The sequence below is a fragment of the Oncorhynchus clarkii genome, chromosome 21 (genome assembly GCF_045791955.1).
Source record: "Oncorhynchus clarkii lewisi isolate Uvic-CL-2024 chromosome 21, UVic_Ocla_1.0, whole genome shotgun sequence".
Classification (NCBI taxonomy): domain Eukaryota; kingdom Metazoa; phylum Chordata; class Actinopteri; order Salmoniformes; family Salmonidae; genus Oncorhynchus; species Oncorhynchus clarkii.
In genome coordinates, this window is record NC_092167.1 from 21,509,705 (window position 1) to 21,528,954 (window position 19,250).

General features: G+C 45.0%; 1 protein-coding gene across 4 annotated transcripts; it reads left to right on the forward strand.

Annotated features, from left to right (window-relative positions):
* The first annotated feature begins 472 nt into the window (after positions 1-472).
* On the forward strand, positions 473-19,250 carry LOC139378750 (regulator of nonsense transcripts 2-like). 4 transcript variants are annotated; one of them, XM_071121208.1, is made up of 23 exons: positions 473-553; positions 2,019-2,387; positions 2,531-3,310; positions 3,491-3,651; positions 3,854-4,042; positions 4,135-4,278; positions 4,766-4,869; positions 5,030-5,115; positions 5,404-5,512; positions 5,669-5,782; positions 6,681-6,797; positions 7,353-7,538; positions 8,647-8,850; positions 9,358-9,633; positions 9,797-9,980; positions 11,221-11,381; positions 11,746-11,850; positions 11,920-12,018; positions 12,155-12,328; positions 13,408-13,549; positions 16,484-16,604; positions 17,565-17,612; positions 17,785-19,250. In XM_071121208.1, exons 2-22 carry the CDS (start codon positions 2,020-2,022, stop codon positions 17,569-17,571), a joined length of 3,831 nt encoding a protein of 1,276 aa, XP_070977309.1. In that variant the 5' UTR covers positions 473-553; position 2,019; the 3' UTR covers positions 17,572-17,612; positions 17,785-19,250. The 4 variants fall into 4 exon arrangements, with proteins under 4 accessions (XP_070977309.1, XP_070977310.1, XP_070977311.1 ...); XM_071121209.1 differs by having other exon boundaries at positions 17,788-19,250; XM_071121210.1 differs by lacking the exon at positions 17,565-17,612 and having other exon boundaries at positions 17,788-19,250.

A 19,250-nucleotide genomic window follows, 5' to 3' on the forward strand; every position in this document is an offset into this window, starting at 1 on the left:
TCTGACAGTAAACGAAATAAAACGTGATAACCGAATATTTATCAGTTTAGACCGTTAATTCTTTACCCACAGCAGTTAAGAGTGTTAGGCCAATAACCCGAAAGATCGCTGGTTTGAATCCCCGAGCTGATCAGGTGACAAATCTGTAGATGTGCCCTTGACCAAGGCACTTAATCATAATTGCTCCTGTAAATCTGCTGAATGACTAATGTATAAATAATTGACTGGAACTCTCTGCTGCAACTGCTGCTCCAGCAGACACAACAGAGACCCACTCCCTAATATAATCTGCGACATTGCCTGTCTAAATTAAAGTACCATGAATACATAACTAAATTATAAAATTGGTGTAGTTCAATTTATCTACTGATAAAATACTACTATATTAAAGATGTTCAATCTGCTTATCCATTCAATAAACAAAGCAGATTAGACCCTACATTTCCTTTCAGGCAGATTATTTGGTGCCTAATCCAAGGGGTCCTTTGCCGCACAAGGAAATCATTTTTACTTATCAACACAAGTCCGATGTTTATTTTGAGAGAAATCGAAGGTAATAATTTGGTTTTAGACTATATTCTATAATGAACGATATGTAATTATTACTAATATATGTTGACACTTGTTTTTGGTTTATGCAGACGATTGACATCGACGATCTTAATGTTCGCGGGCTACCAAGGCATTTGTTTACCTCTCGAGTCGCGACTCAATCCGAAGTGGCCTAACAGTTATCTAGCTAACGCGTTAGCAACGTAACTTTGGTTTAATGTGTACAGTTTTGTCAAAACTGGTGGTAAAAACATTTATACACTTTTTCGTAGTTATAAAATAATTGCACATAGTAGTCGTACAATTGCTAAATTACGGTTCTTACCTAACCGTTGTGTTCAGCAAGTTAGCTTAGTTAATGTTATGTTAGCTATACGTGCGTCGTAGGTAAGACAATGTCAACATAGCTAACGTTACCTAAACAGCACTATCACAAATGCAATTTAATAAGAGTCAAATAGGCTCACAACGCACGTTGGCAAACATGTAATTTGCGTGTAGTCAACTTGGAGGTTTTATGCATTTTATGACATTACCTAGATATGGTAGTTGGCGGAGATTTGAAAATAACTAGCGAACGTTAACTAACGTTCGCTATTGCAATATTCAATCACTGACATTTCATCTTGTGACGCTTTCACCAACGGCTGGCTCAAACTTTTAGCAACTCGGTCAGTCACAAATCAGTTTGTCACTTGAGCCGAATACAACAGGTGTAGGTAGACCTTACAGTGAAATGCTTACATTTTGTGATACATGTATAGCTAGCAATGTGAATTCGGGGTCACTGTGCCTTCTTCAGGGTAATATCATGAGTACTTGAACCGGGTTATGTAGACAAACAGTGCAATTAGTGTAACCAATGACAATAGTGAGGGGTGTGTCATAATTATTAAGTTAATTCAAATTTATTCGTGAAACTGTTAAATAGTATATGGCATATTAAATATATTACGCAATTATCATATAGAAACATAATGGAATATTGTAAATCATATTAGCATCAACATACAATATTGTTTAATTAAATTTCACATAATTTCGTATTTCATTTAATTTTTGTTACATGAAATCATTTGGTTCAACCTTAATATATAATGAGCATCATCAACAGGGGGAACATATTAGGTGTATGCTAATAAGCTGTTTATTAAGGAAAAATTTGTTCATAAGAAGGGCCTGAGATCAAAGTCAATATTCAGGCCTCTAGGGTTCAATGTTTTTTTATTGAACCTTTATTTAACTAGACAAGTCAGTTAAGAACACATTCTTATTTACAATGACGGCCTAGGAACAGTGGGTTAACTTCCTTGTTCAGGGGAAGAACGGCAGATTTTTACCTTGTCAGCTCGGGGATTCAAAATCTAGCAACCTTTCGGTTACTGGCCCAACGTTATTAACTAGGCTTGCCTAGCACTGATATGGGTAACACTGCTAATGTGAATGATTCAACTTTGTTTTTCTAGAATGCTTGCTGAGGGCAAGAGATCATTAAACATGGATGAGAAAGAGGTGAGCTCCTTTAGTAACAAGGAGAAAGACAGAGAGGGTGATAGACGGCCCGCCTCCTCCCGGGATAAAGTGAAGGATGAGGCAAAGATGAGTGGCAAGAAAGATATCGGTAAGGCCGCAGAGGAAAAGAGGAGGAGACTTGAGGAGGACAAAAGAAAGAAGGAAGAAAAGGAGCGGAAACGGAAAGAGGAGGAGAAACAGAAGGCAGAGGAGGAGCAGAGGATGAAGGAGGAAGAGGAGAAGAAGCAGCAGGAGGAGCAGGAGAGGAAAGTTCAGGAGGAGGAGGCCAAGAGACAGCGTGAAGAGGAGGCAGCTCAACTCAAGTAAGAGCTCAGGGGTGGAACCACCATAGTAATGTATCTACTGTAGGTGCGCTCAACATCATAAACTTTGTGTATGGTTAGTATTTGTATTTGTGAATTCCGATAATTGCTAACTTGATTCTCCATCTTTCTTCCCACTCCAGGGAGAAGGAAGAGGGTCACCAGCTCCACCAGGAGGCCTGGGAGCGCCACCAGTGCCGGAAGGAGCTGCGCATCCGCAACCAGAACGCCCACGAGGGCCGTCCCGAGGAAACCTTCTTTAGCCGCCTTGACTCCAGCTTGAAGAAGAACACGGCCTTCGTCAAGAAGCTGCGCACGCTCACTGAGCAGCAGCGTGAAGCCCTCTCCAATGACTTCGGCTCGCTCAACCTCAGCAAGTACATCGGCGAGGCGGTGGGCTCAGTGGTGGAGGCCAAGCTGAAGATCTCTGATGTGGGCTGCGCTGTGCACCTGTGCTCCCTCTTTCACCAGCGCTACGCTGAATTCGCCCCATTGCTCCTCCAGGCCTGGAAGAGGCACTTTGAGGCGCGCAAGGAGGAGAAGGCGCCCAACGTGAGCAAGCTGCGCACCGACCTGCGCTTCATCGCAGAGCTTACCATCGTGGGCCTGTTTACGGACAAGGAGGGCCTTTCGCTCATCTACGAGCAGCTGAAGAGCATCATTGGAACAGACCGCGAGACACACACGCATGTGTCGGTGGTCATCAGCTTCTGTAAGCACTGCGGGGACGACATCGCGGGCCTGGTGCCTCGCAAAGTGAAGGCTGCACGGGAGAAGTTTGGCCTGGCCTTCCCTCCCAGTGAGATCATCAACACGGAGAAGCAGCAGCCCTTCCAGAACCTTCTGAGGGAGTACTTCACCTCGCTCACCAAGCACCTGAAGAAGGACCACCGCGAGTTGCAGAACATCGAGAGGCAGAACAGGTGATGGGGCCTAGGCTTCCTGGGAGAATTCTTTCAACATGACCCATCTCACAACTTCTCTTGTATTATTGATTTCAGTGTATACTCCTGCCACAGTACAAGACACATAGCCATTTTGAGTAACATGCTAAATGTCTTTTAGTGTACATACTGACACCTCCATGTTTTTTCTTCCTCCAGGCGTATCCTCCACTCCAAAGGGGAGCTGAGTGAGGACAGACACAAGCAGTATGAGGAGTTTGCTACATCCTACCAGAAGTTGCTGGCTAACACCCAGTCTCTGGCTGACTTTCTGGATGAGAACATGCCAGAACTTCCACTGGACAAGACTGTGCAGGAAGGTAAAGAATAACAATCCTTGTATACTCTTTATTACTTTGGTATAGGAACAATATATAAAGACTGTGCGTTTTGTTGTCATTTTGGGTGATTTTTGTTATAAAGCCACATTGTCATCATGTTTTTTTGCTGTTGGTTATATGTAGCCAACAGTCTTTGGTGTCTCTATGTATCTAACCATCTCCTCTCCTCTCTGTGTGATAGAGCACGGCCCTGGCATTGACATCTTCACCCCTGGGAAGCCCGGGGAGTATGACCTGGAGGGGGGCATCTGGGAGGACGAGGATGCCAGGAACTTCTATGAGAACATGGTGGACCTGAAGGCCTTCGTCCCCGCCATCCTGTTCAAAGATAACGAGAAGGGCAAGGACAAAGAAGAGGCTGCTGGTAAAGGTACAGCCGCATACACACATGCACGCATGCACACACACACGGACTCACACTGTCTGAATGACCCTTCTCTTGTTGCTGTATCCTTTCCTCAGAGGCTAAAGATGCTGCGGCCACCACAGAGGAGTTGGAGTTGGAGCTCGAGGCTCTAGACATCGCTGATGACCCTCTGGAGCTGGATGGACCTGACGAGGCAGAGAACGAGGCAGAGCTTGCCAAAAAACTATTGGACGAGCAAGGTAAAGATGAAGGTATTCTCTACCCACCAGCCTGCCTGCCACCAAGCAGCACACCCAGCGCTTTGCACTGCCAGCTGTCCATTTTGACAGTTACATCAAGAGGGCAGCAATAATCGAATATCTACAGCCTCTGGATAGAGGAGGCATGTTGGTTATTGACATGGACAGTGTCTTGGTGTTTGTGTGTCTCTTCCAGGGCTCAAGTTAGGGTATGAGAGAAGTCAGGGAAACAGAGCTAGATCCCACTCATGGGTGCTCAGGGCCAATCAAGTAAACAGAGGTGTGTTGCTGAGCATGTGGAAATCAGACAGTCATTCACAAGGTTTCTAATATTCCACATGTATCAACCCCATTCTTAGGTCTATACCTATGCTATGGCTTTGCTCTTTCTGTTTCTGTCGCTGAGTGACTCTTCGCTAAGGAGATATTTGGAGCATGACTTTGTTGTATTCATGTTTGACTGTGTCCTCCCTGTTTCCGTGTGAAGAACAAGAGGATGAGGAAGCAAGCACCGGGTCCCATCTGAAGCTCATCGTGGACGCCTTCATCCAGCAGCTTCCCAACTGCGTCAACAGAGACCTCATAGACAAGGCAAGGAGAGAACACAACACACCTTCAGCATCCCAGAAGGATCTATTCCATTGCGTAACAATTTGAGTTTAGCCACAAAGGCAATGATTCACAGGGAATGTGGTACTAAATACGCAATTGTGCAGTGAATTAGTCTGACCGTTTGTGTGTTTGTTCACAGGCTGCCATGGATTTCTGCATGAACATGAACACCAAGTCAAACAGGAGGAAGCTGGTCCGGGCTCTCTTCACCGTTCCCAGACAAAGGTACCAGACTCACTATAAAGCAGATAGTTCATTTGAAAGGATTTGATCAGGAAGCTGGTCCAGACTTTCTTCACTGTTCCCTGACAAAGCACACATGCACACACACACACACGCAAATAGTTAATTTGGAAGGATTTGATCATGGATTGATTTGTGTGGGAATGTTGTTGTTTTTTTGTCCCTTTTCCCCACTAGGTGGTGCCGTTGCTCATTTAATTTGAAATGGCATAAAGGAGTCAATGGTACTAATACCATTGTAAAGCTCATGGTTGTGTTGTTTTCTTCCAGGTTGGATCTGCTGCCATTTTACTCCCGTCTGGTGGCCACCCTTCACCCCTGCATGTCAGATGTGGCCGATGACCTGTGCTCTATACTCAAAGGAGACTTCAGGTTCCATGTAGGTCCCAAGACTTTACAACAACTATTAACACCTTCGTCTTTGTTGTGTCTTTCATACAGAACCACTGCCTCGTTAAAATAGGACCTGTACTGAAGGAAACAAACAGTTTTGAAGGAGATATCAATACAGAATGCTTGCTGTGTTGCTTTGTAGATCCGGAAGAAGGACCAGATCAACATCGAAACCAAAAATAAAACTGTACGGTTTATCGGGGAGCTGGCGAAGTTCAAGCTGTTCTCTAAAACGGACACTCTGCATTGTCTCAAGGTAGGGGATGCTTCTCTTTCACCAGGAAGCTGTGCTTTCATTAGCTAGGTTCCATCCAATTGGTTGACAGATTTTCATACAACTATTCTAAAATCTGAAGAAGAAAAAACAATTTTCAAAAATTCCAACAAGAGGTGTGTTTCCATCAAACTGATAAAATGCTGTGCGCATTTTTTTCACGTACCAAATAAAAAGCAGAAGTTCAATGTTTCCATTTCATTTTTAACTCTACCAATGGTTTTGTCACCAAAACTGTCGCGATAAATAGGTAACTTGCCTAATCTGGTTTTGGCGCATGCTCTCGAGACAACAGTTCGCTGATAAAGTGGACAGGGTAGGTTATATGATGAGATATGGATAAGAGCAATATCATTTGCATTTGATAATTGTCAGCCTTGCATCCATCACCACGTCACCAGCATTCAAATAACACCTTCAAAGCTCATCACCATCCATCACTTAACCACCAGAACTTATTTCAGCTGCCTATGAACTCTTAATACTTTTCCATGCCGTAGTGGTAGTACAACTTCATATCCAGCATTCCTCGTGACTCCCAAGTTTACATCATCATGATGGTTTTATTATATCAATATTTGCGCATGAAGGAGTTTTCACTGCAATTGTCACATAATTCAATTTACCGACACAAAATGATCCCACCATGTCGAACGAATAAATTGTTTGTCGACATTTATGAAATTGTACGGACACTTCCTGTCTCCATCACGCCTGTCGTGATTTTAAAAAATTATATATGACATGACTTTACTCGCATAAAAACTGTGAATGGAAACTAGGTTACTGTTACAATTATTGTATTACACTGTCATCATCATGTTACTGAGTGATGTGTGTGTTTGTTTGTTTGTGTGTGTGTGTGTGTGTTGCTCTACAGATGCTGCTGTCAGACTTCTCCCACCACCACATAGAGATGGCCTGCACTCTGCTGGAGACCAGTGGACGCTTCCTCTTCCGATCCCCCGACTCCCACCTCCGGACCAGCGTCCTTCTGGTACAAACACACACACGCACACACGGCAATGCACACACGTACGTATACAGCACAGGAGGTTGGCGAAACCTTTAATTAGGGAGAACGGCCTCGTGGTAATGACTGGAGCAGAATCGGTGGCATTTCTTTTGAATAGATTGGACACAGGGTTTCCAGGTGTTTGATGCTGTTCCATTTGCTCCGTTCCGGCTATTATTAGGAGCCGTTCTCCCCTCAGCAGCCTCCGCTAATGTATAAGCACACACACCTATCAAACACAATACTGGAATTCCCCAAAGGTTTTGGAGTGCATCCAAAGTCCCGGAGAGAGACATGTCTTGGCCTTCCTAACTGGTTGCCGAAATCCAGTGTTAAATCTGATTTATAAAGTGCTATTAATCCAGCTTTATTGTCCCTAAATTGCATTTGGACGAGGTTATTCATGTCGCGTGCACAGCTGCCATATTTTCTAGGTTACGTTTAGCAAGATAATAAGATAACAAACCTTTTTTGAGTGCTTTTAGTTGGGTTCTATATTGAATGGCTCACTTGTTTTTGTATGTTTACTTGTTTCAGGAGCAAATGATGCGTAAGAAGCAGGCGCAGCACCTGGATGCTCGCTACGTGACCATGGTGGAGAATGCCTACTACTACTGCAACCCTCCGCCCATGGAGAAGACTGTCAGGAAGAAGAGGCCCCCGCTGCAGGAGTACATCCGCAAACTGCTCTACAAGGACCTCTCCAAGGTCACCACGGAGAAGGTATGAAGATTATTACATTTGAGTCATTTAGCAGACGCTCGTATCCAGAGCAACTTACAGTTAGTGCATTCGTCTTAAGATACAGTGAGCTCCAAAAGTATTGGGACAGTGACACGTTTGTTTGTTGTTTTGCCTCGGTACTCCAGCGCTTTGCGGTTGAAATGATACTATGAGGTTAAAGTGCAGACTGTCAGCTTTAATTTGAAGGTATTTTGATCCATATCGGGTGAACCGTTTATGAAATTACATACATTTTTTACATCAATTTTTGTCCATAGTCCCCGCATTTTAGGGGACCAATGGTATTGGGTCAAATTCACTTATGTGTATTATAATAGTAAAATGTATTTGGTCACATATTCCTAGCACGCAATGACTATACAAACTTGTTGGATGCATCTGCTGTGTTTCAGATCATTTTGTGCCCAATAGAAATGAATGGTGCATAATGTATTGCGTCATTTTGGAGTCGCTTTTATTGTAAATAAGAATAGAATGCGTTTCTACATTCTACATTAATGTGGATGCTGCCTTGATGCTACGGTCATCCTGAATGAATCGCTATGAGTGAGAAAGTTAGACGCGCAAATGTCATAACCCCCAATACATGCTAACCTCTGACGATTACAGTAACAGTGGAGGTTAGTATTTTTGTATTTTTTTGGGGGGGGGGGGGTATCATATTTAGACCTCTGGAACTTTCACTGGAACGGTTTCGCCACCTTGTAAAGTCCATGTCTCGACAAATTGAGGCTGTTTTGAAGGCAAAAGGGGAGCAACTCAATATTAGGAAGGTTTTACTAATATTTTGTACACTCATGCTACACACACATCACAACTGCTGCGACCAGACTCTTATTATACAGCTCTATTTATACCCTTGCCCCTCATCAAAACACTATAGAGAGATTTGAGGGTCTTGACCCCCCCCCCCCCCCCCTATTAGTCTGTAATTTCTTTAACATACCAAAAAACTAAACCACAACAGAAGTATCAAACACCTGCCGATTATCATCTTTCCTCTCCCTTCTCGTTCTCCGCTTCCTTGTCTCCCTCTTCCTCGTCTCCTTCCTCTCCATTCCCTTCTCTCCTCCCTCCCCTACCCTAGGTGTTGAGGCAGATGCGTAAACTCCCCTGGCAGGACCCAGAGTCTAAAGGCTACCTGATCTGTTGCATGGTCAACATCTGGAACATCAAGTACAACAGCATCCACTGTGTGGCCAACCTGCTGGCCGGCCTTGTGGCCTACCAGGAGGACGTGGGCATCCACGTGGTGGATGGGGTCCTGGAGGACATCCGCCTGGGAATGGAGGTGAGCACCATGGGAGGGTGTGGGGAGGGCAAGGCAAGCCCAGGGTGGTGAGCTGTTTCTGGGATTGGAGGTGAGGACCAGGGAGGAGGAGCTGGTTGGAGTCAGGCCCAGATTCAAGAGTTCATTCCTGGATGTAAGGGCTATGTGAAGAGCCCGAGCAGATTGATGGTACTTTTTTTATGACTTGAATGAGTGATTGTTGAGGCTACGTGTTGTATACCGTGTGAACAGGCTGTCGAACTGCTTGTTTCTGGTTCAGATATGTGGTTTGTGTGACACACAGTAACAAATTGAGTGCTAAATCTGAGGTTCATGTGGGTGAAGTCTTCCCTGGGGCTTATTTATGGTGTTTCTGAGCACAGATGCACTCAACTTCAACACCTTTCTGCCATTCCACCTCACCTGCTTTCTCTCATCTCTCCCCCTCCTCTCCATGTCTATCCATCTCGCCCGTTTTCTCCTCGATCTCAACCCCCATCATCGCTCCTTCTCCCCTCTCCTTTGCAGGTGAACCAGCCCAAGTTCAACCAGCGTCGGATCAGCAGTGCCAAGTTTCTGGGGGAGCTCTACAACTACCGCATGGTGGAGTCAGCGGTCATCTTCCGCACCCTCTTCTCCTTCATCTCGTTCGGCGTGAACCCGGACGGCAGCCCCAGCCCCCTGGACCCCCCCGAGCACCTGTTCCGCATCCGCATGGTCTGCACCCTGCTTGACACCTGCGGACAGTACTTTGACCGCGGCTCCAGCAAGAGGAAGCTGGACTGCTTCCTCATCTACTTCCAGGTCAGTCGGTATGACCGTTTAACCTCCCCTTATTTCACTCCTCTCAGCCTCTCTCTCTCTCTCACCATGAATGGTTTTTGATACTGTTGTGACATAATGTCAAATACATGAATTCGTTACAAGACTGTCCCTAAACTCTGATGTGTTGTTGTCTGTCCTCCAGAGGTATATCTGGTGGAAGAAGAGTGTGGAGGTGTGGAGTGCGGAGCACCAGTTCCCCATCGACATTGACTACATGATCAGTGACACCCTGGAGCTTCTCCGGCCCAAGATGAAGCTCTGCATCTCCCTGGAAGACTCCACACGACACGTCACCGAGTTGGAGAGGGAGTTCCTCGTTAAACTGGGTAAGAGACCGAGAGAGAGAGCGATTGACAGACACACAGGAATGCAGGCATAAGGGCACACACACATGCACACACACACGCACACTACAACAAGGTTGTTAAAGATCATTGTCATACACGAGTCCCGCACATGTTTCTAGTGCGTGTGTGTGTGTGTGCCTGCAGGCCTCGGAAATATGTTGCTGTAGCAGCTAGCTCCTCAGGTTGGCCCACTCCTGCTCTCTGTCCTCCCTGCTGAGCAACATTCCCCCGTGTGTAGGAGGCTGCTTCAGCTCCTACCACTCTCTGTCTGTCTGTCAGACAGGTCTAATTCCCTCATAATAACACGCATACCTGGCCCTCTCACACATATACTACAAACACACAGCAGTCAGACCTGCCTGCACTGTAGCCTGCCACTTAAAGCGCACACTCTTAAGTCTGCACAAACAAAACACATTTACTCAAGTAAGTGTTCACTTCAGGGTTTATAGGGGAATATGAATAAATACCTGAGTGACATCCCAATGACACGATGTGTCAATACATTGTCAAATACAACATAGCCCTATTGCGCCTGCTGTTCTAAAGTGGCACAATACTGAAAGTGTTTCTTTAGGTGAAACGCAGTTGGTCGCTATCTGATGGAGAGGAAAGTAAAAGAGATGCACAGAGATAGAGAAACAATCAAGAGACCGACAGGATGTAGATAATGAAATACCCCGTGGGACACGGAGGAGGAAGAAGGAAGCACTCGTTTAGCGGGTGTAATGCGTTCTGAGTCACAGAACAAGTAGTCCGCTGTATTAACCCAGGCACAGAAAATTGTTTCAAAGTTTCAAGGTGCTGACGTGGAATGCGAGAGAGAACGCTTTTGAAAAACCCTGTGCGTGTCTGTCTGTCTGTACCGTGAGTGTTATGAGTGATTGATGAGGGTGATGTAAGCCACAGGCTGTACAGTGGCCTCATTGTTTCGCCATTCATCCTTTAACCAAGATAAGGCACTGAAGGCATTCCTCTGCCTCTGCTGAACCCTCCTTAACTAAGTTCTACTGCTTAGTAGCGTCTCTTAACGTATACATCTATCTGCTCCTCTACTGCTCTCAGCTCATCAGGCTTCTGAAGTTATAGTCACGGTCTCCCCAAGCATCTGTTTTCTCTCGAATTCTCTTGCTTCAAGACTTAGTCTTGCAACCTGACGCTGCGCCATTAGAATGAAGGTGTGTGTGTGTGTGTGTGTGCGTATGTTTGTGTCCTGAAGGACTGGCCATGGATGGACAGAAGGACGGCCGGCCCTCCAGTGCCATGGGGAGTGAAGGCGAGGCTCTAGACGAGGATGACGAGGATGACGACGAAGAGGGAGGGGCGGACACAGAGGAACAGTCTGGCAATGAGAGCGAGATGAACGAGCCAGAGGAAGAAGTGATTCTGTCCATTTTTTATTCATCCATTCATTCATTGCATGTCTAAGACACAAGTCTCTCATAATAGGTGGATACTAGATCTCTCACTCATTCACTCATCTATCATTCATTAATTTGGCCCTCACCCCTAGTTTTGTAGGGGGGGGGGGTCGCAAACTGAGGACAGAAGCCCAGTCCTAAGCAAGATACTGTATAAGGAAGCGGGTCATCTTGTTGTGTTGCTAGATTGATGTGTTGACTCAACTCTTATCATGCCCGACGTACAACATAGCTCTCCAGGTTTTGTTTTTCTACCTTACAGAAGCTAGCACACAATCACCCCCCCCCCCACCCCCCATCTAAGAACCTGCTGTGTGTTCCAGGAAGGGTCTGAGAATGAGGAAGAGGAGCGGGAGGAAGAGGAGGAGGAGAACACTGACTATCTGACCGACTCCAACAAGGAGAACGAGACGGACGAGGAGAACAATGTAAGAAGATGGCAAGGAGAGGGAGAAAGGGAGAGGGGTTATTGTGTTGCTGACGGTCTTGTCCTGTAGGAGGTGACCATCCGTGGTGGCGGTCTGAAGCATGTGGCATGTGCTGAGGATGAGGACTTCATCCAGGCTCTGGACAAGATGATGCTGGAGAACCTGCAGGTACAGTATCTCTCCTATTCTCTCTAATCTGTGTGCCACAGTCACTATGTCCGTAGTACTGTACTACTTTTGTTTTAAAAAAACGGGTATTAACAGGAGTTGTGTGTGTGTGTGTGTGTGTGCGCTGCGTGTGTAGCAGCGGAGCGGGGAGGCAGTGAAGGTGCACCAGTTGGACGTGGCCATCCCCCTGCAGCTGAAGAGCCAGCTGAAGAAAGGCCCTGGAGGACCCGTCTGCTCTGGAGAGGGAGACGGAGGCATCTCAGACACCATGCAGTTTGTCATGCTCACGCGCAAGGGCAACAAACAGCAGGTACACGCACGCACACATACTAACTTGTTGAAGTCTCCTTCGCTGTTAGTTCGGTCAGATCCCTCCACAGAATCAGCACTGTCAGACCCAGTGATAATATTGACTCTGAGCTGTGTGTGTGTGTGTGTGTGTGTGTGTGTGTGTGTGTGTGTGTGTGTGTGTGTGTGTGTGTGTGTGTGTGTGTGTGTGTGTGTGTGTGTGTGTGTGTGTGTGTGTGTGTGTGTGTGTGTGTGTGTGTGTGTGTGTGTGTGTGTGTGTGTGTGTGTGTGTGTGTGTGTGTGTGTGTGTGTATGTATATATATATATATTTGTATATATATATATATATATATATATATATATATATATATATATTTGTTGATGTAAAATGAAGCTATATAAATTGCTTAATGCATTATAGATGACGTGTCTCTCCATACACCCCCATGGTGGCAGGGTAGCCTAGTGGTTAGAGCGTTGGACTAGTAACCGGAAGGTTGCAGTTCAAACCCCCGAGCTGACAAGGTACAAATCTGTCGTTCTGCCCCTGAACAGGCAGTTAACCCACTGTAAACAGGCCGTCATTGAAAATAAGAATTTGTTCTTAACTGACTTGCCTAGTAAAATAAAGGTAAAAAAAAAAAAAAATTAAATAAAAACACCCCCATGGTAAACACACTATCCTCTCCTGTAGTGCCTTTCCTGAGGTGAGGATAAAGCGGTTCAGTGTGTGTTAGTAAGCGTCACAGCTATCTGGACCCCTCCCTGTCAGACACATTCACTGCATTCCTCTGTCAGCTCCACACCATGGGAGTGGCCCTCCCTCACTTTCTCTGCTGCCTGGACCTCCGTCCGGGAAACACATTTGAGTTTTAGCACAGCCAGAGAAAAAACATCACGGGGCATGTTGTAAAAGGTTGAATAGTGAGCCAGGAGAACATGTTTCTGCAGTGTGAATACTGAGCACTTGTCCCATTGTCTGCCGACAGCATGAGATGTAACTCTTGCTCCTTCTCAATGCTTAATGTGCCTGTTTCAGATCTCCTAACTGGAGTTAAAGTTCTTGAATGTGTCTCTGTTTTGTCTCTCTTGTTTTCCAGTTTAAGATCCTGAACGTGCCTTTATCCTCCCACCTGGCTGCCAACCACTTCAACCAGCAGCAGGCAGAGCAGGAGGAGAGGATGAGGATGAAGAAGCTCACTCTGGACATCAACGAGAGACAGGAGCAAGAAGACTACCAAGGTATTAAATAGGGTGTCACTCTGCCTCGAGTGGGTGAAAACTCACGTTGGTGATAAAATGTCACTTCCTTATGTTATAAAATACATTTTACCAAGACAAATATGATTATTCATGTTCTGAATCATTCGGTGTGGTCTTTATCTAACATATCATTAACTTTATATCCAAAATGTTGGATTTCATAACCTAATACAGCCGATAAAAAACACAGTCACCACTAGCCGGCCTCCGCCCAGTACCCTGCCCTGAACCTTAGTCACTGTTACTAGCCGGCTACCACCCGGTACTTTACCCTGCACCTTAGAGACTGCTGCCCTATGTACATACAGTGGGGCAAAAAAGTATGTAGTCAGCCACCAATTGTGCAAGTTCTCCCACTTAAAAAGATGAGAGGCCTGTAATTTTCATCATAGGTACACTTCAACTATGACAGACAAAATGAGAAAAATAAATCCAGAAAATCACATTATAGGATTTTTTATGAATTTATTTGCAAATTATGGTGGAAAATAAGTATTTGGTCACCTACAAACAAGCAAGATTTCTGGCTCTCACAGACCTGTAACTTCTTCTTTGCGAGGCTCCTCTGTCCTCCACTCGTTACCTGTATTAATGGCACCTGTTGGAACTTGTTATTAGTATAAAAGACACCTGTCCACAACCTCAGAGTCACACTCCAAACTCCACTATGGCCAAGACCAAAGAGCTGTCAAAGGACACCAGAAACAAAATTGTAGACCTGCACCAGGCTGGGAAGACTGAATCTGCAATAGGTAAGCAGCTTGGTTTGAAGAAATCAACTGTGGGAGCAATTATTAGGAAATGGAAGACATACAAGACCACTGATAATCTCCTTCGATCTGGGGCTCCACGCAAGATCTCACCCTGTGGGGTCAAAATGATCACAAGAACGGTGAGCAAAAATCCCAGAACCACACGGGGGGACCTAGTGAATGACCTGCAGAGAGCTGGGACCAAAGTAACAAAGCCTACCATCAGTAACACACTACGCCGCCAGGGACTCAAATCCTGCAGTGCCAGACGTGTCCCCCTGCTTAAGCCAGTACATGTCCAGGCCCGTCTGAAGTTTGCTAGAGAGCATTTGGATGATCCAGAAGAAGATTAGGAGAATGTCATATGGTCAGATGAAACCAAAATATAACTTTTTGGTAAAAACTCAACTCGTCGTGTTTGGAGGACAAAGAATGCTGAGTTGCATCCAAAGAACACCATACCTACTGTGAAGCATGGGGGTGTAAACATCATGCTTTGGGGCTGTTTTTCTGCAAAGGGACCGGAACGACTGATCTGTGTAAAGGAAAGAATGAATGGGGCCATGTATCGTGAGATTTTGAGTGAAGACCTCCTTCCATCAGCAAGGGCATTGAAGATGAAACGTGGCTGGGTCTTTCAGCATGACAATGATCCCAAATACACCGCCCGGGCAACGAAGTAGTGGCTTCGTAAGAAGCATTTCAAGGTCCTGGAGTGGCCTAGCCAGTCCAGATCTCAACCCCATAGAAAATCTTTGGAGTGAGTTGAAAGTCCGTGTTGCCCAGCAACAGCCCCAAAACATCACTGCTCTAGAGGAGATCTGCATGGAGGAATGGGCCAAAATACCAGCAACAGTGTGTGAAAACCTTGTGAAGACTTACAGAAAACGTTTGACCTCTGTCATTCCTAACAAAGGGTATATAACAAAGTATTGAGATAAACTTTTGTTATTGACCAAATACTTATTTTCCAACATAATTTGCAAATAAATTAATAAAAAATCCTACAATGTGATTTTCTGGATTTGTTTTCTCATTTTGTCTGTCATGGTTGAAGTGTACCTATGATGAAAATTACAGGCCTCTCATCTTTTTAAGTGGGAGAACTTGCACAATTGGTGCCTGACTAAATACTTTCTTGCCCCACTGTATATTTTCTGACATTGCTCGTTCTGATATTTCTTAATTTCTTAATTTTTTTACTTTATGCATTATGTGTGTTACTGCACTGTTGGAGCTAGAAATACAAGCATTTCGCTGCACCTGCAATACAAATCTGTGTACGTGACCAATAAACGTTGTTTTGATTTGAGTAAGCACCGTGCTCTGTTGAAATAGCGACGCAGGTTTCTGCGTCTGTGGCTGTGTGGTTGTGGCTGTCGTCTTTAAAGTTGTTTCTGCAGGTCGCAGAAAAGCTAAATTAGCATGACACGAGCTGAATTAAATGTAAAAGGCTTTGAAAATAATAAACTTGGTATACGCTCAGTGCTCCGTTGACATTTCACAGAGATATGCTTGTTTTTGTGTGAAATCTTCTAACTGAAAAAGCGTATAATATGGAAATACTATGTGTCATGTCTCAAAACCGATATCCATCTTACCTCTATTGTTTTATGTACTGCCGATTCAAAGAAAGATGACAAGTTCAATGGGAAAGTGAGCCTGTCAGGGAGCAGTGGCCTTAATTCTTGCACAGAATCCTCCTAGCTGACGCAATGCAATTGTCCTGACTGTTGCCTACTTTTCTTCTCGCGCCTCCATTGATTTAGTTCTGGCCATCCTACAAGAGTTTAAAACTCCCAATAGGTTTTGTAACGGATTATGATAGACATGAGGTTTTCTTAGAGGAGTATCTACACATTACTTTACTCGTTTGTCAAAAGATGCATTTTTGATTGGACACCCTTTTATTATACAGTACTGATAAGAAGAGGGACAGATGGAGAATGGGGCATTGGGAAAAGAAATGGGGAGTGTTTTTGAGAGATGACGACAGAAAGCAGCAGGAGTACGACCAAAATTCAACATGCCTACACGTTGTTGGTTTGTGTAGCGTTGTTTTAACGTTGTTGGTTCGTGTTGCATTTGTTTCTGTAGCATTGTCTTAAACTCGCTTGGTTTGTGTAGCATTGTGTTTACCTTCTTGGTTTTTGCTATGTAGAAATGATGGCGTCTCTGGCCCAGCGGCCCGCTCCTGCCAACACCAACCGGGAGCGGCGCCCACGCTACCAACACCCCAAAGGGGCACCCAACGCCGACCTCATCTTCAAGACCGGAGGAAGGTGAGACTCGCTCCTCAACTTACCTACCCACTACACACACACACCACCAGGGCCTGGAATCAACAGCAGACCACCAGCCAAATGCTGGTAGAAAGTCTGAGTGACTGGTGAACTTTCTTTAATGCAGCAGTCACAGTGGCTGGGACAGTGGTGGAATGAAAAGTTTGTTTTGTGTCCTAATCACCACCACACCTAAATACACTCACACACAGCCTGTATTCACTGCGGGGGGAATTAGGGTTGGCATTAGAATGGGATCCTGTCGAAGGACGTGGTGCTAGTCAACTCACTGACTCTCCCTCCTTGTTCTCTGCACCTGAACAGAAAGCAGGAAACAAAGCAGGAGAGAAATGAAAGGCACGAAAAGCGTGACAGACAAGAAAGGCAAGAGAAACACAAGAGAAACAACAGATATGAGGGCCAGGAGGCTAGGGCCAGCCAGCTCAGTCGGACACGCTACTGACAGACTGCATTCTGCACTCAGGCCCTGCTTATGTTAAAAACGGAAAGGGTTAATGTCTCCCAACTGTCAAAAAATATTTTGTTTTGAGTATTCTGATCAGATACAGACTTGTCCCCCTTTATTTTTGCACAGTGAAAGAAAATATATCTGTTCTGCTTTGCAGGCACTAAAGTGCATTTTCATATTATTTTTCCTTAAAGCTGTAAAGATTCCTTTCTATTTTTGGAAATAAAGACTGCCCGAACTTTCTATTTTCATCAGAACAGAAATAGCTTGTGGTTCTTTGTCCTTCCCTCATATTTGTCTTGGAAAAGTGACAAAATAATTCAGAAAGGAGATATTTAGATCCACGTCAACATAACGCATCATATTCATGCCTAACATACATTTGACAGATGCTTACATGATACTGATGGCAAAGTACACAATTATGTTTTTGATGAATAACAAAACTTTATTTTGGATTGTCACTCACAATTACATTTTCTCACGAACAGACGCTAGACCATTGCAACCTATGGATGGAAGGAGATGCAGTAATGATGGTACTGAAGGAGTGAATGGGAACAGATATTGGGGCAGGAGGTTGAGGGAAGGATGGGTGGGGGAAAGGAGGTGGATCTTGGATGGATGTTTTGGGGATTTGAGGATGGGATAAATACTCCAGTGAGTGTTCTGGAGACAGCTACTACAGTAAAGCCCTGCTCTGTCCCCTAGGAGATGCTGATTGGAGTCTGGCCGAGGGAGCAAGCAAATGAGAGAGCAAGACAGGGCGAGCGGACCATCGGTCTCGCCTGAGCAGGGAGTGAGTCCGCCAGCCGCCCACTGACGCAAGCGCAGACCCCCACACCTAACCCCGCCGCCGGAGGAAGAGAAAGAGAAAGGGCATCAACGAGGGGTGGGGAAGAGGGGGGCACCCCCTTCAGCCAGCTAAGGCGTTCCAGAGAACACCCCTTCCTTTCTGTGCGTCGCCCGGGACGACACCAGCACAGCAGCACAAACACCCACCCCGCCTGAACAAAATAACGAATCAAAAGATGAACGATCGACCAGCTGTCGGACGTATGTACGGGCAGGCATGGACGCAGACAAACAGACGCACGGACAGCTGGGCTGCAGGACAAGGGACTACAGTCGTCTTCTCTTCGCTCCCGTGCAGGATGAGGATATGGTGTACAAGGGCTCACAAGAGGAGGACAATGGACAGAATGTGTCAAAGCAAAGGGGACGGGTGAGGGTGTAACATCTTTGGAGATGAACTGTGCTTCTCTTACTGGGAACAGATCTGTTGTTCAGTCTTTTTTTTCTCTTTATCTAGCTAAATCACACACTGTTCAAAGGCAGCTTGATGGAGGAGGAGAGGGAGCACAGATGGGGTCACCACTACTAAATGACTCGATAAACAAGGGAACAAGGAGGACAGGATGATGTACAGAAAGGCGTGGTTGCTTGTGTGAGCAAGGGTTACAGATGTAGGATCTTCATTTGAGTCAGTTTGCTACAGCAGGACAATAATCCTGCAGCAACAGGAAATGTGAATTATTATGATTAATGGACTTTTTGGTTGATACATTTTTGTAAAGTTGAAATTAAAATCTTCAGAAGCCTTTTTAAACCTCATGAACTACACGTTTTAAAATGTCCTGCATTGCAGGAAAGTAAGTTGTCCTGCAACAGGGTGATCAAATTAAGATCCTACATCTGTACCAAAGAGATGGTTGGCTCCTCCTAACCCTGTTGGAAGTGGAACACCTTGTCACGGTGACGACCCTGACCCCGAGGCGGTTACAAGACCAGGGTTGACTGACCAGCGTTTCATCATCACAAATAAAAAATAAAATATAAGTGATGAATATAATACATATTCTTTATTTTTTCAGCATTTTTGCTTTCTAGATGTTTCCTTTATTTTCATGAAAAATCTATACTTTTTTGGGGTGAAATACAGTTTGTTGATTTGGAATTTGTCTGCTGTATTGTAGTTTTTGACAATGGATAAGATACTTACTTATCTGTGCTCTTGCCTCCTGAGTCATACTCAGTGATGATCATTTCTGTTTGATTATTTCTGTCTGTTGAATATATAGATAGATAATCTGTACTGTACTGCATGGGCTTTTCTGCACCAGCTCTGTAAGCCGATTTCTGCCTGTGTTTCAGTAAAAGTGTCAGTTTGTGACTCA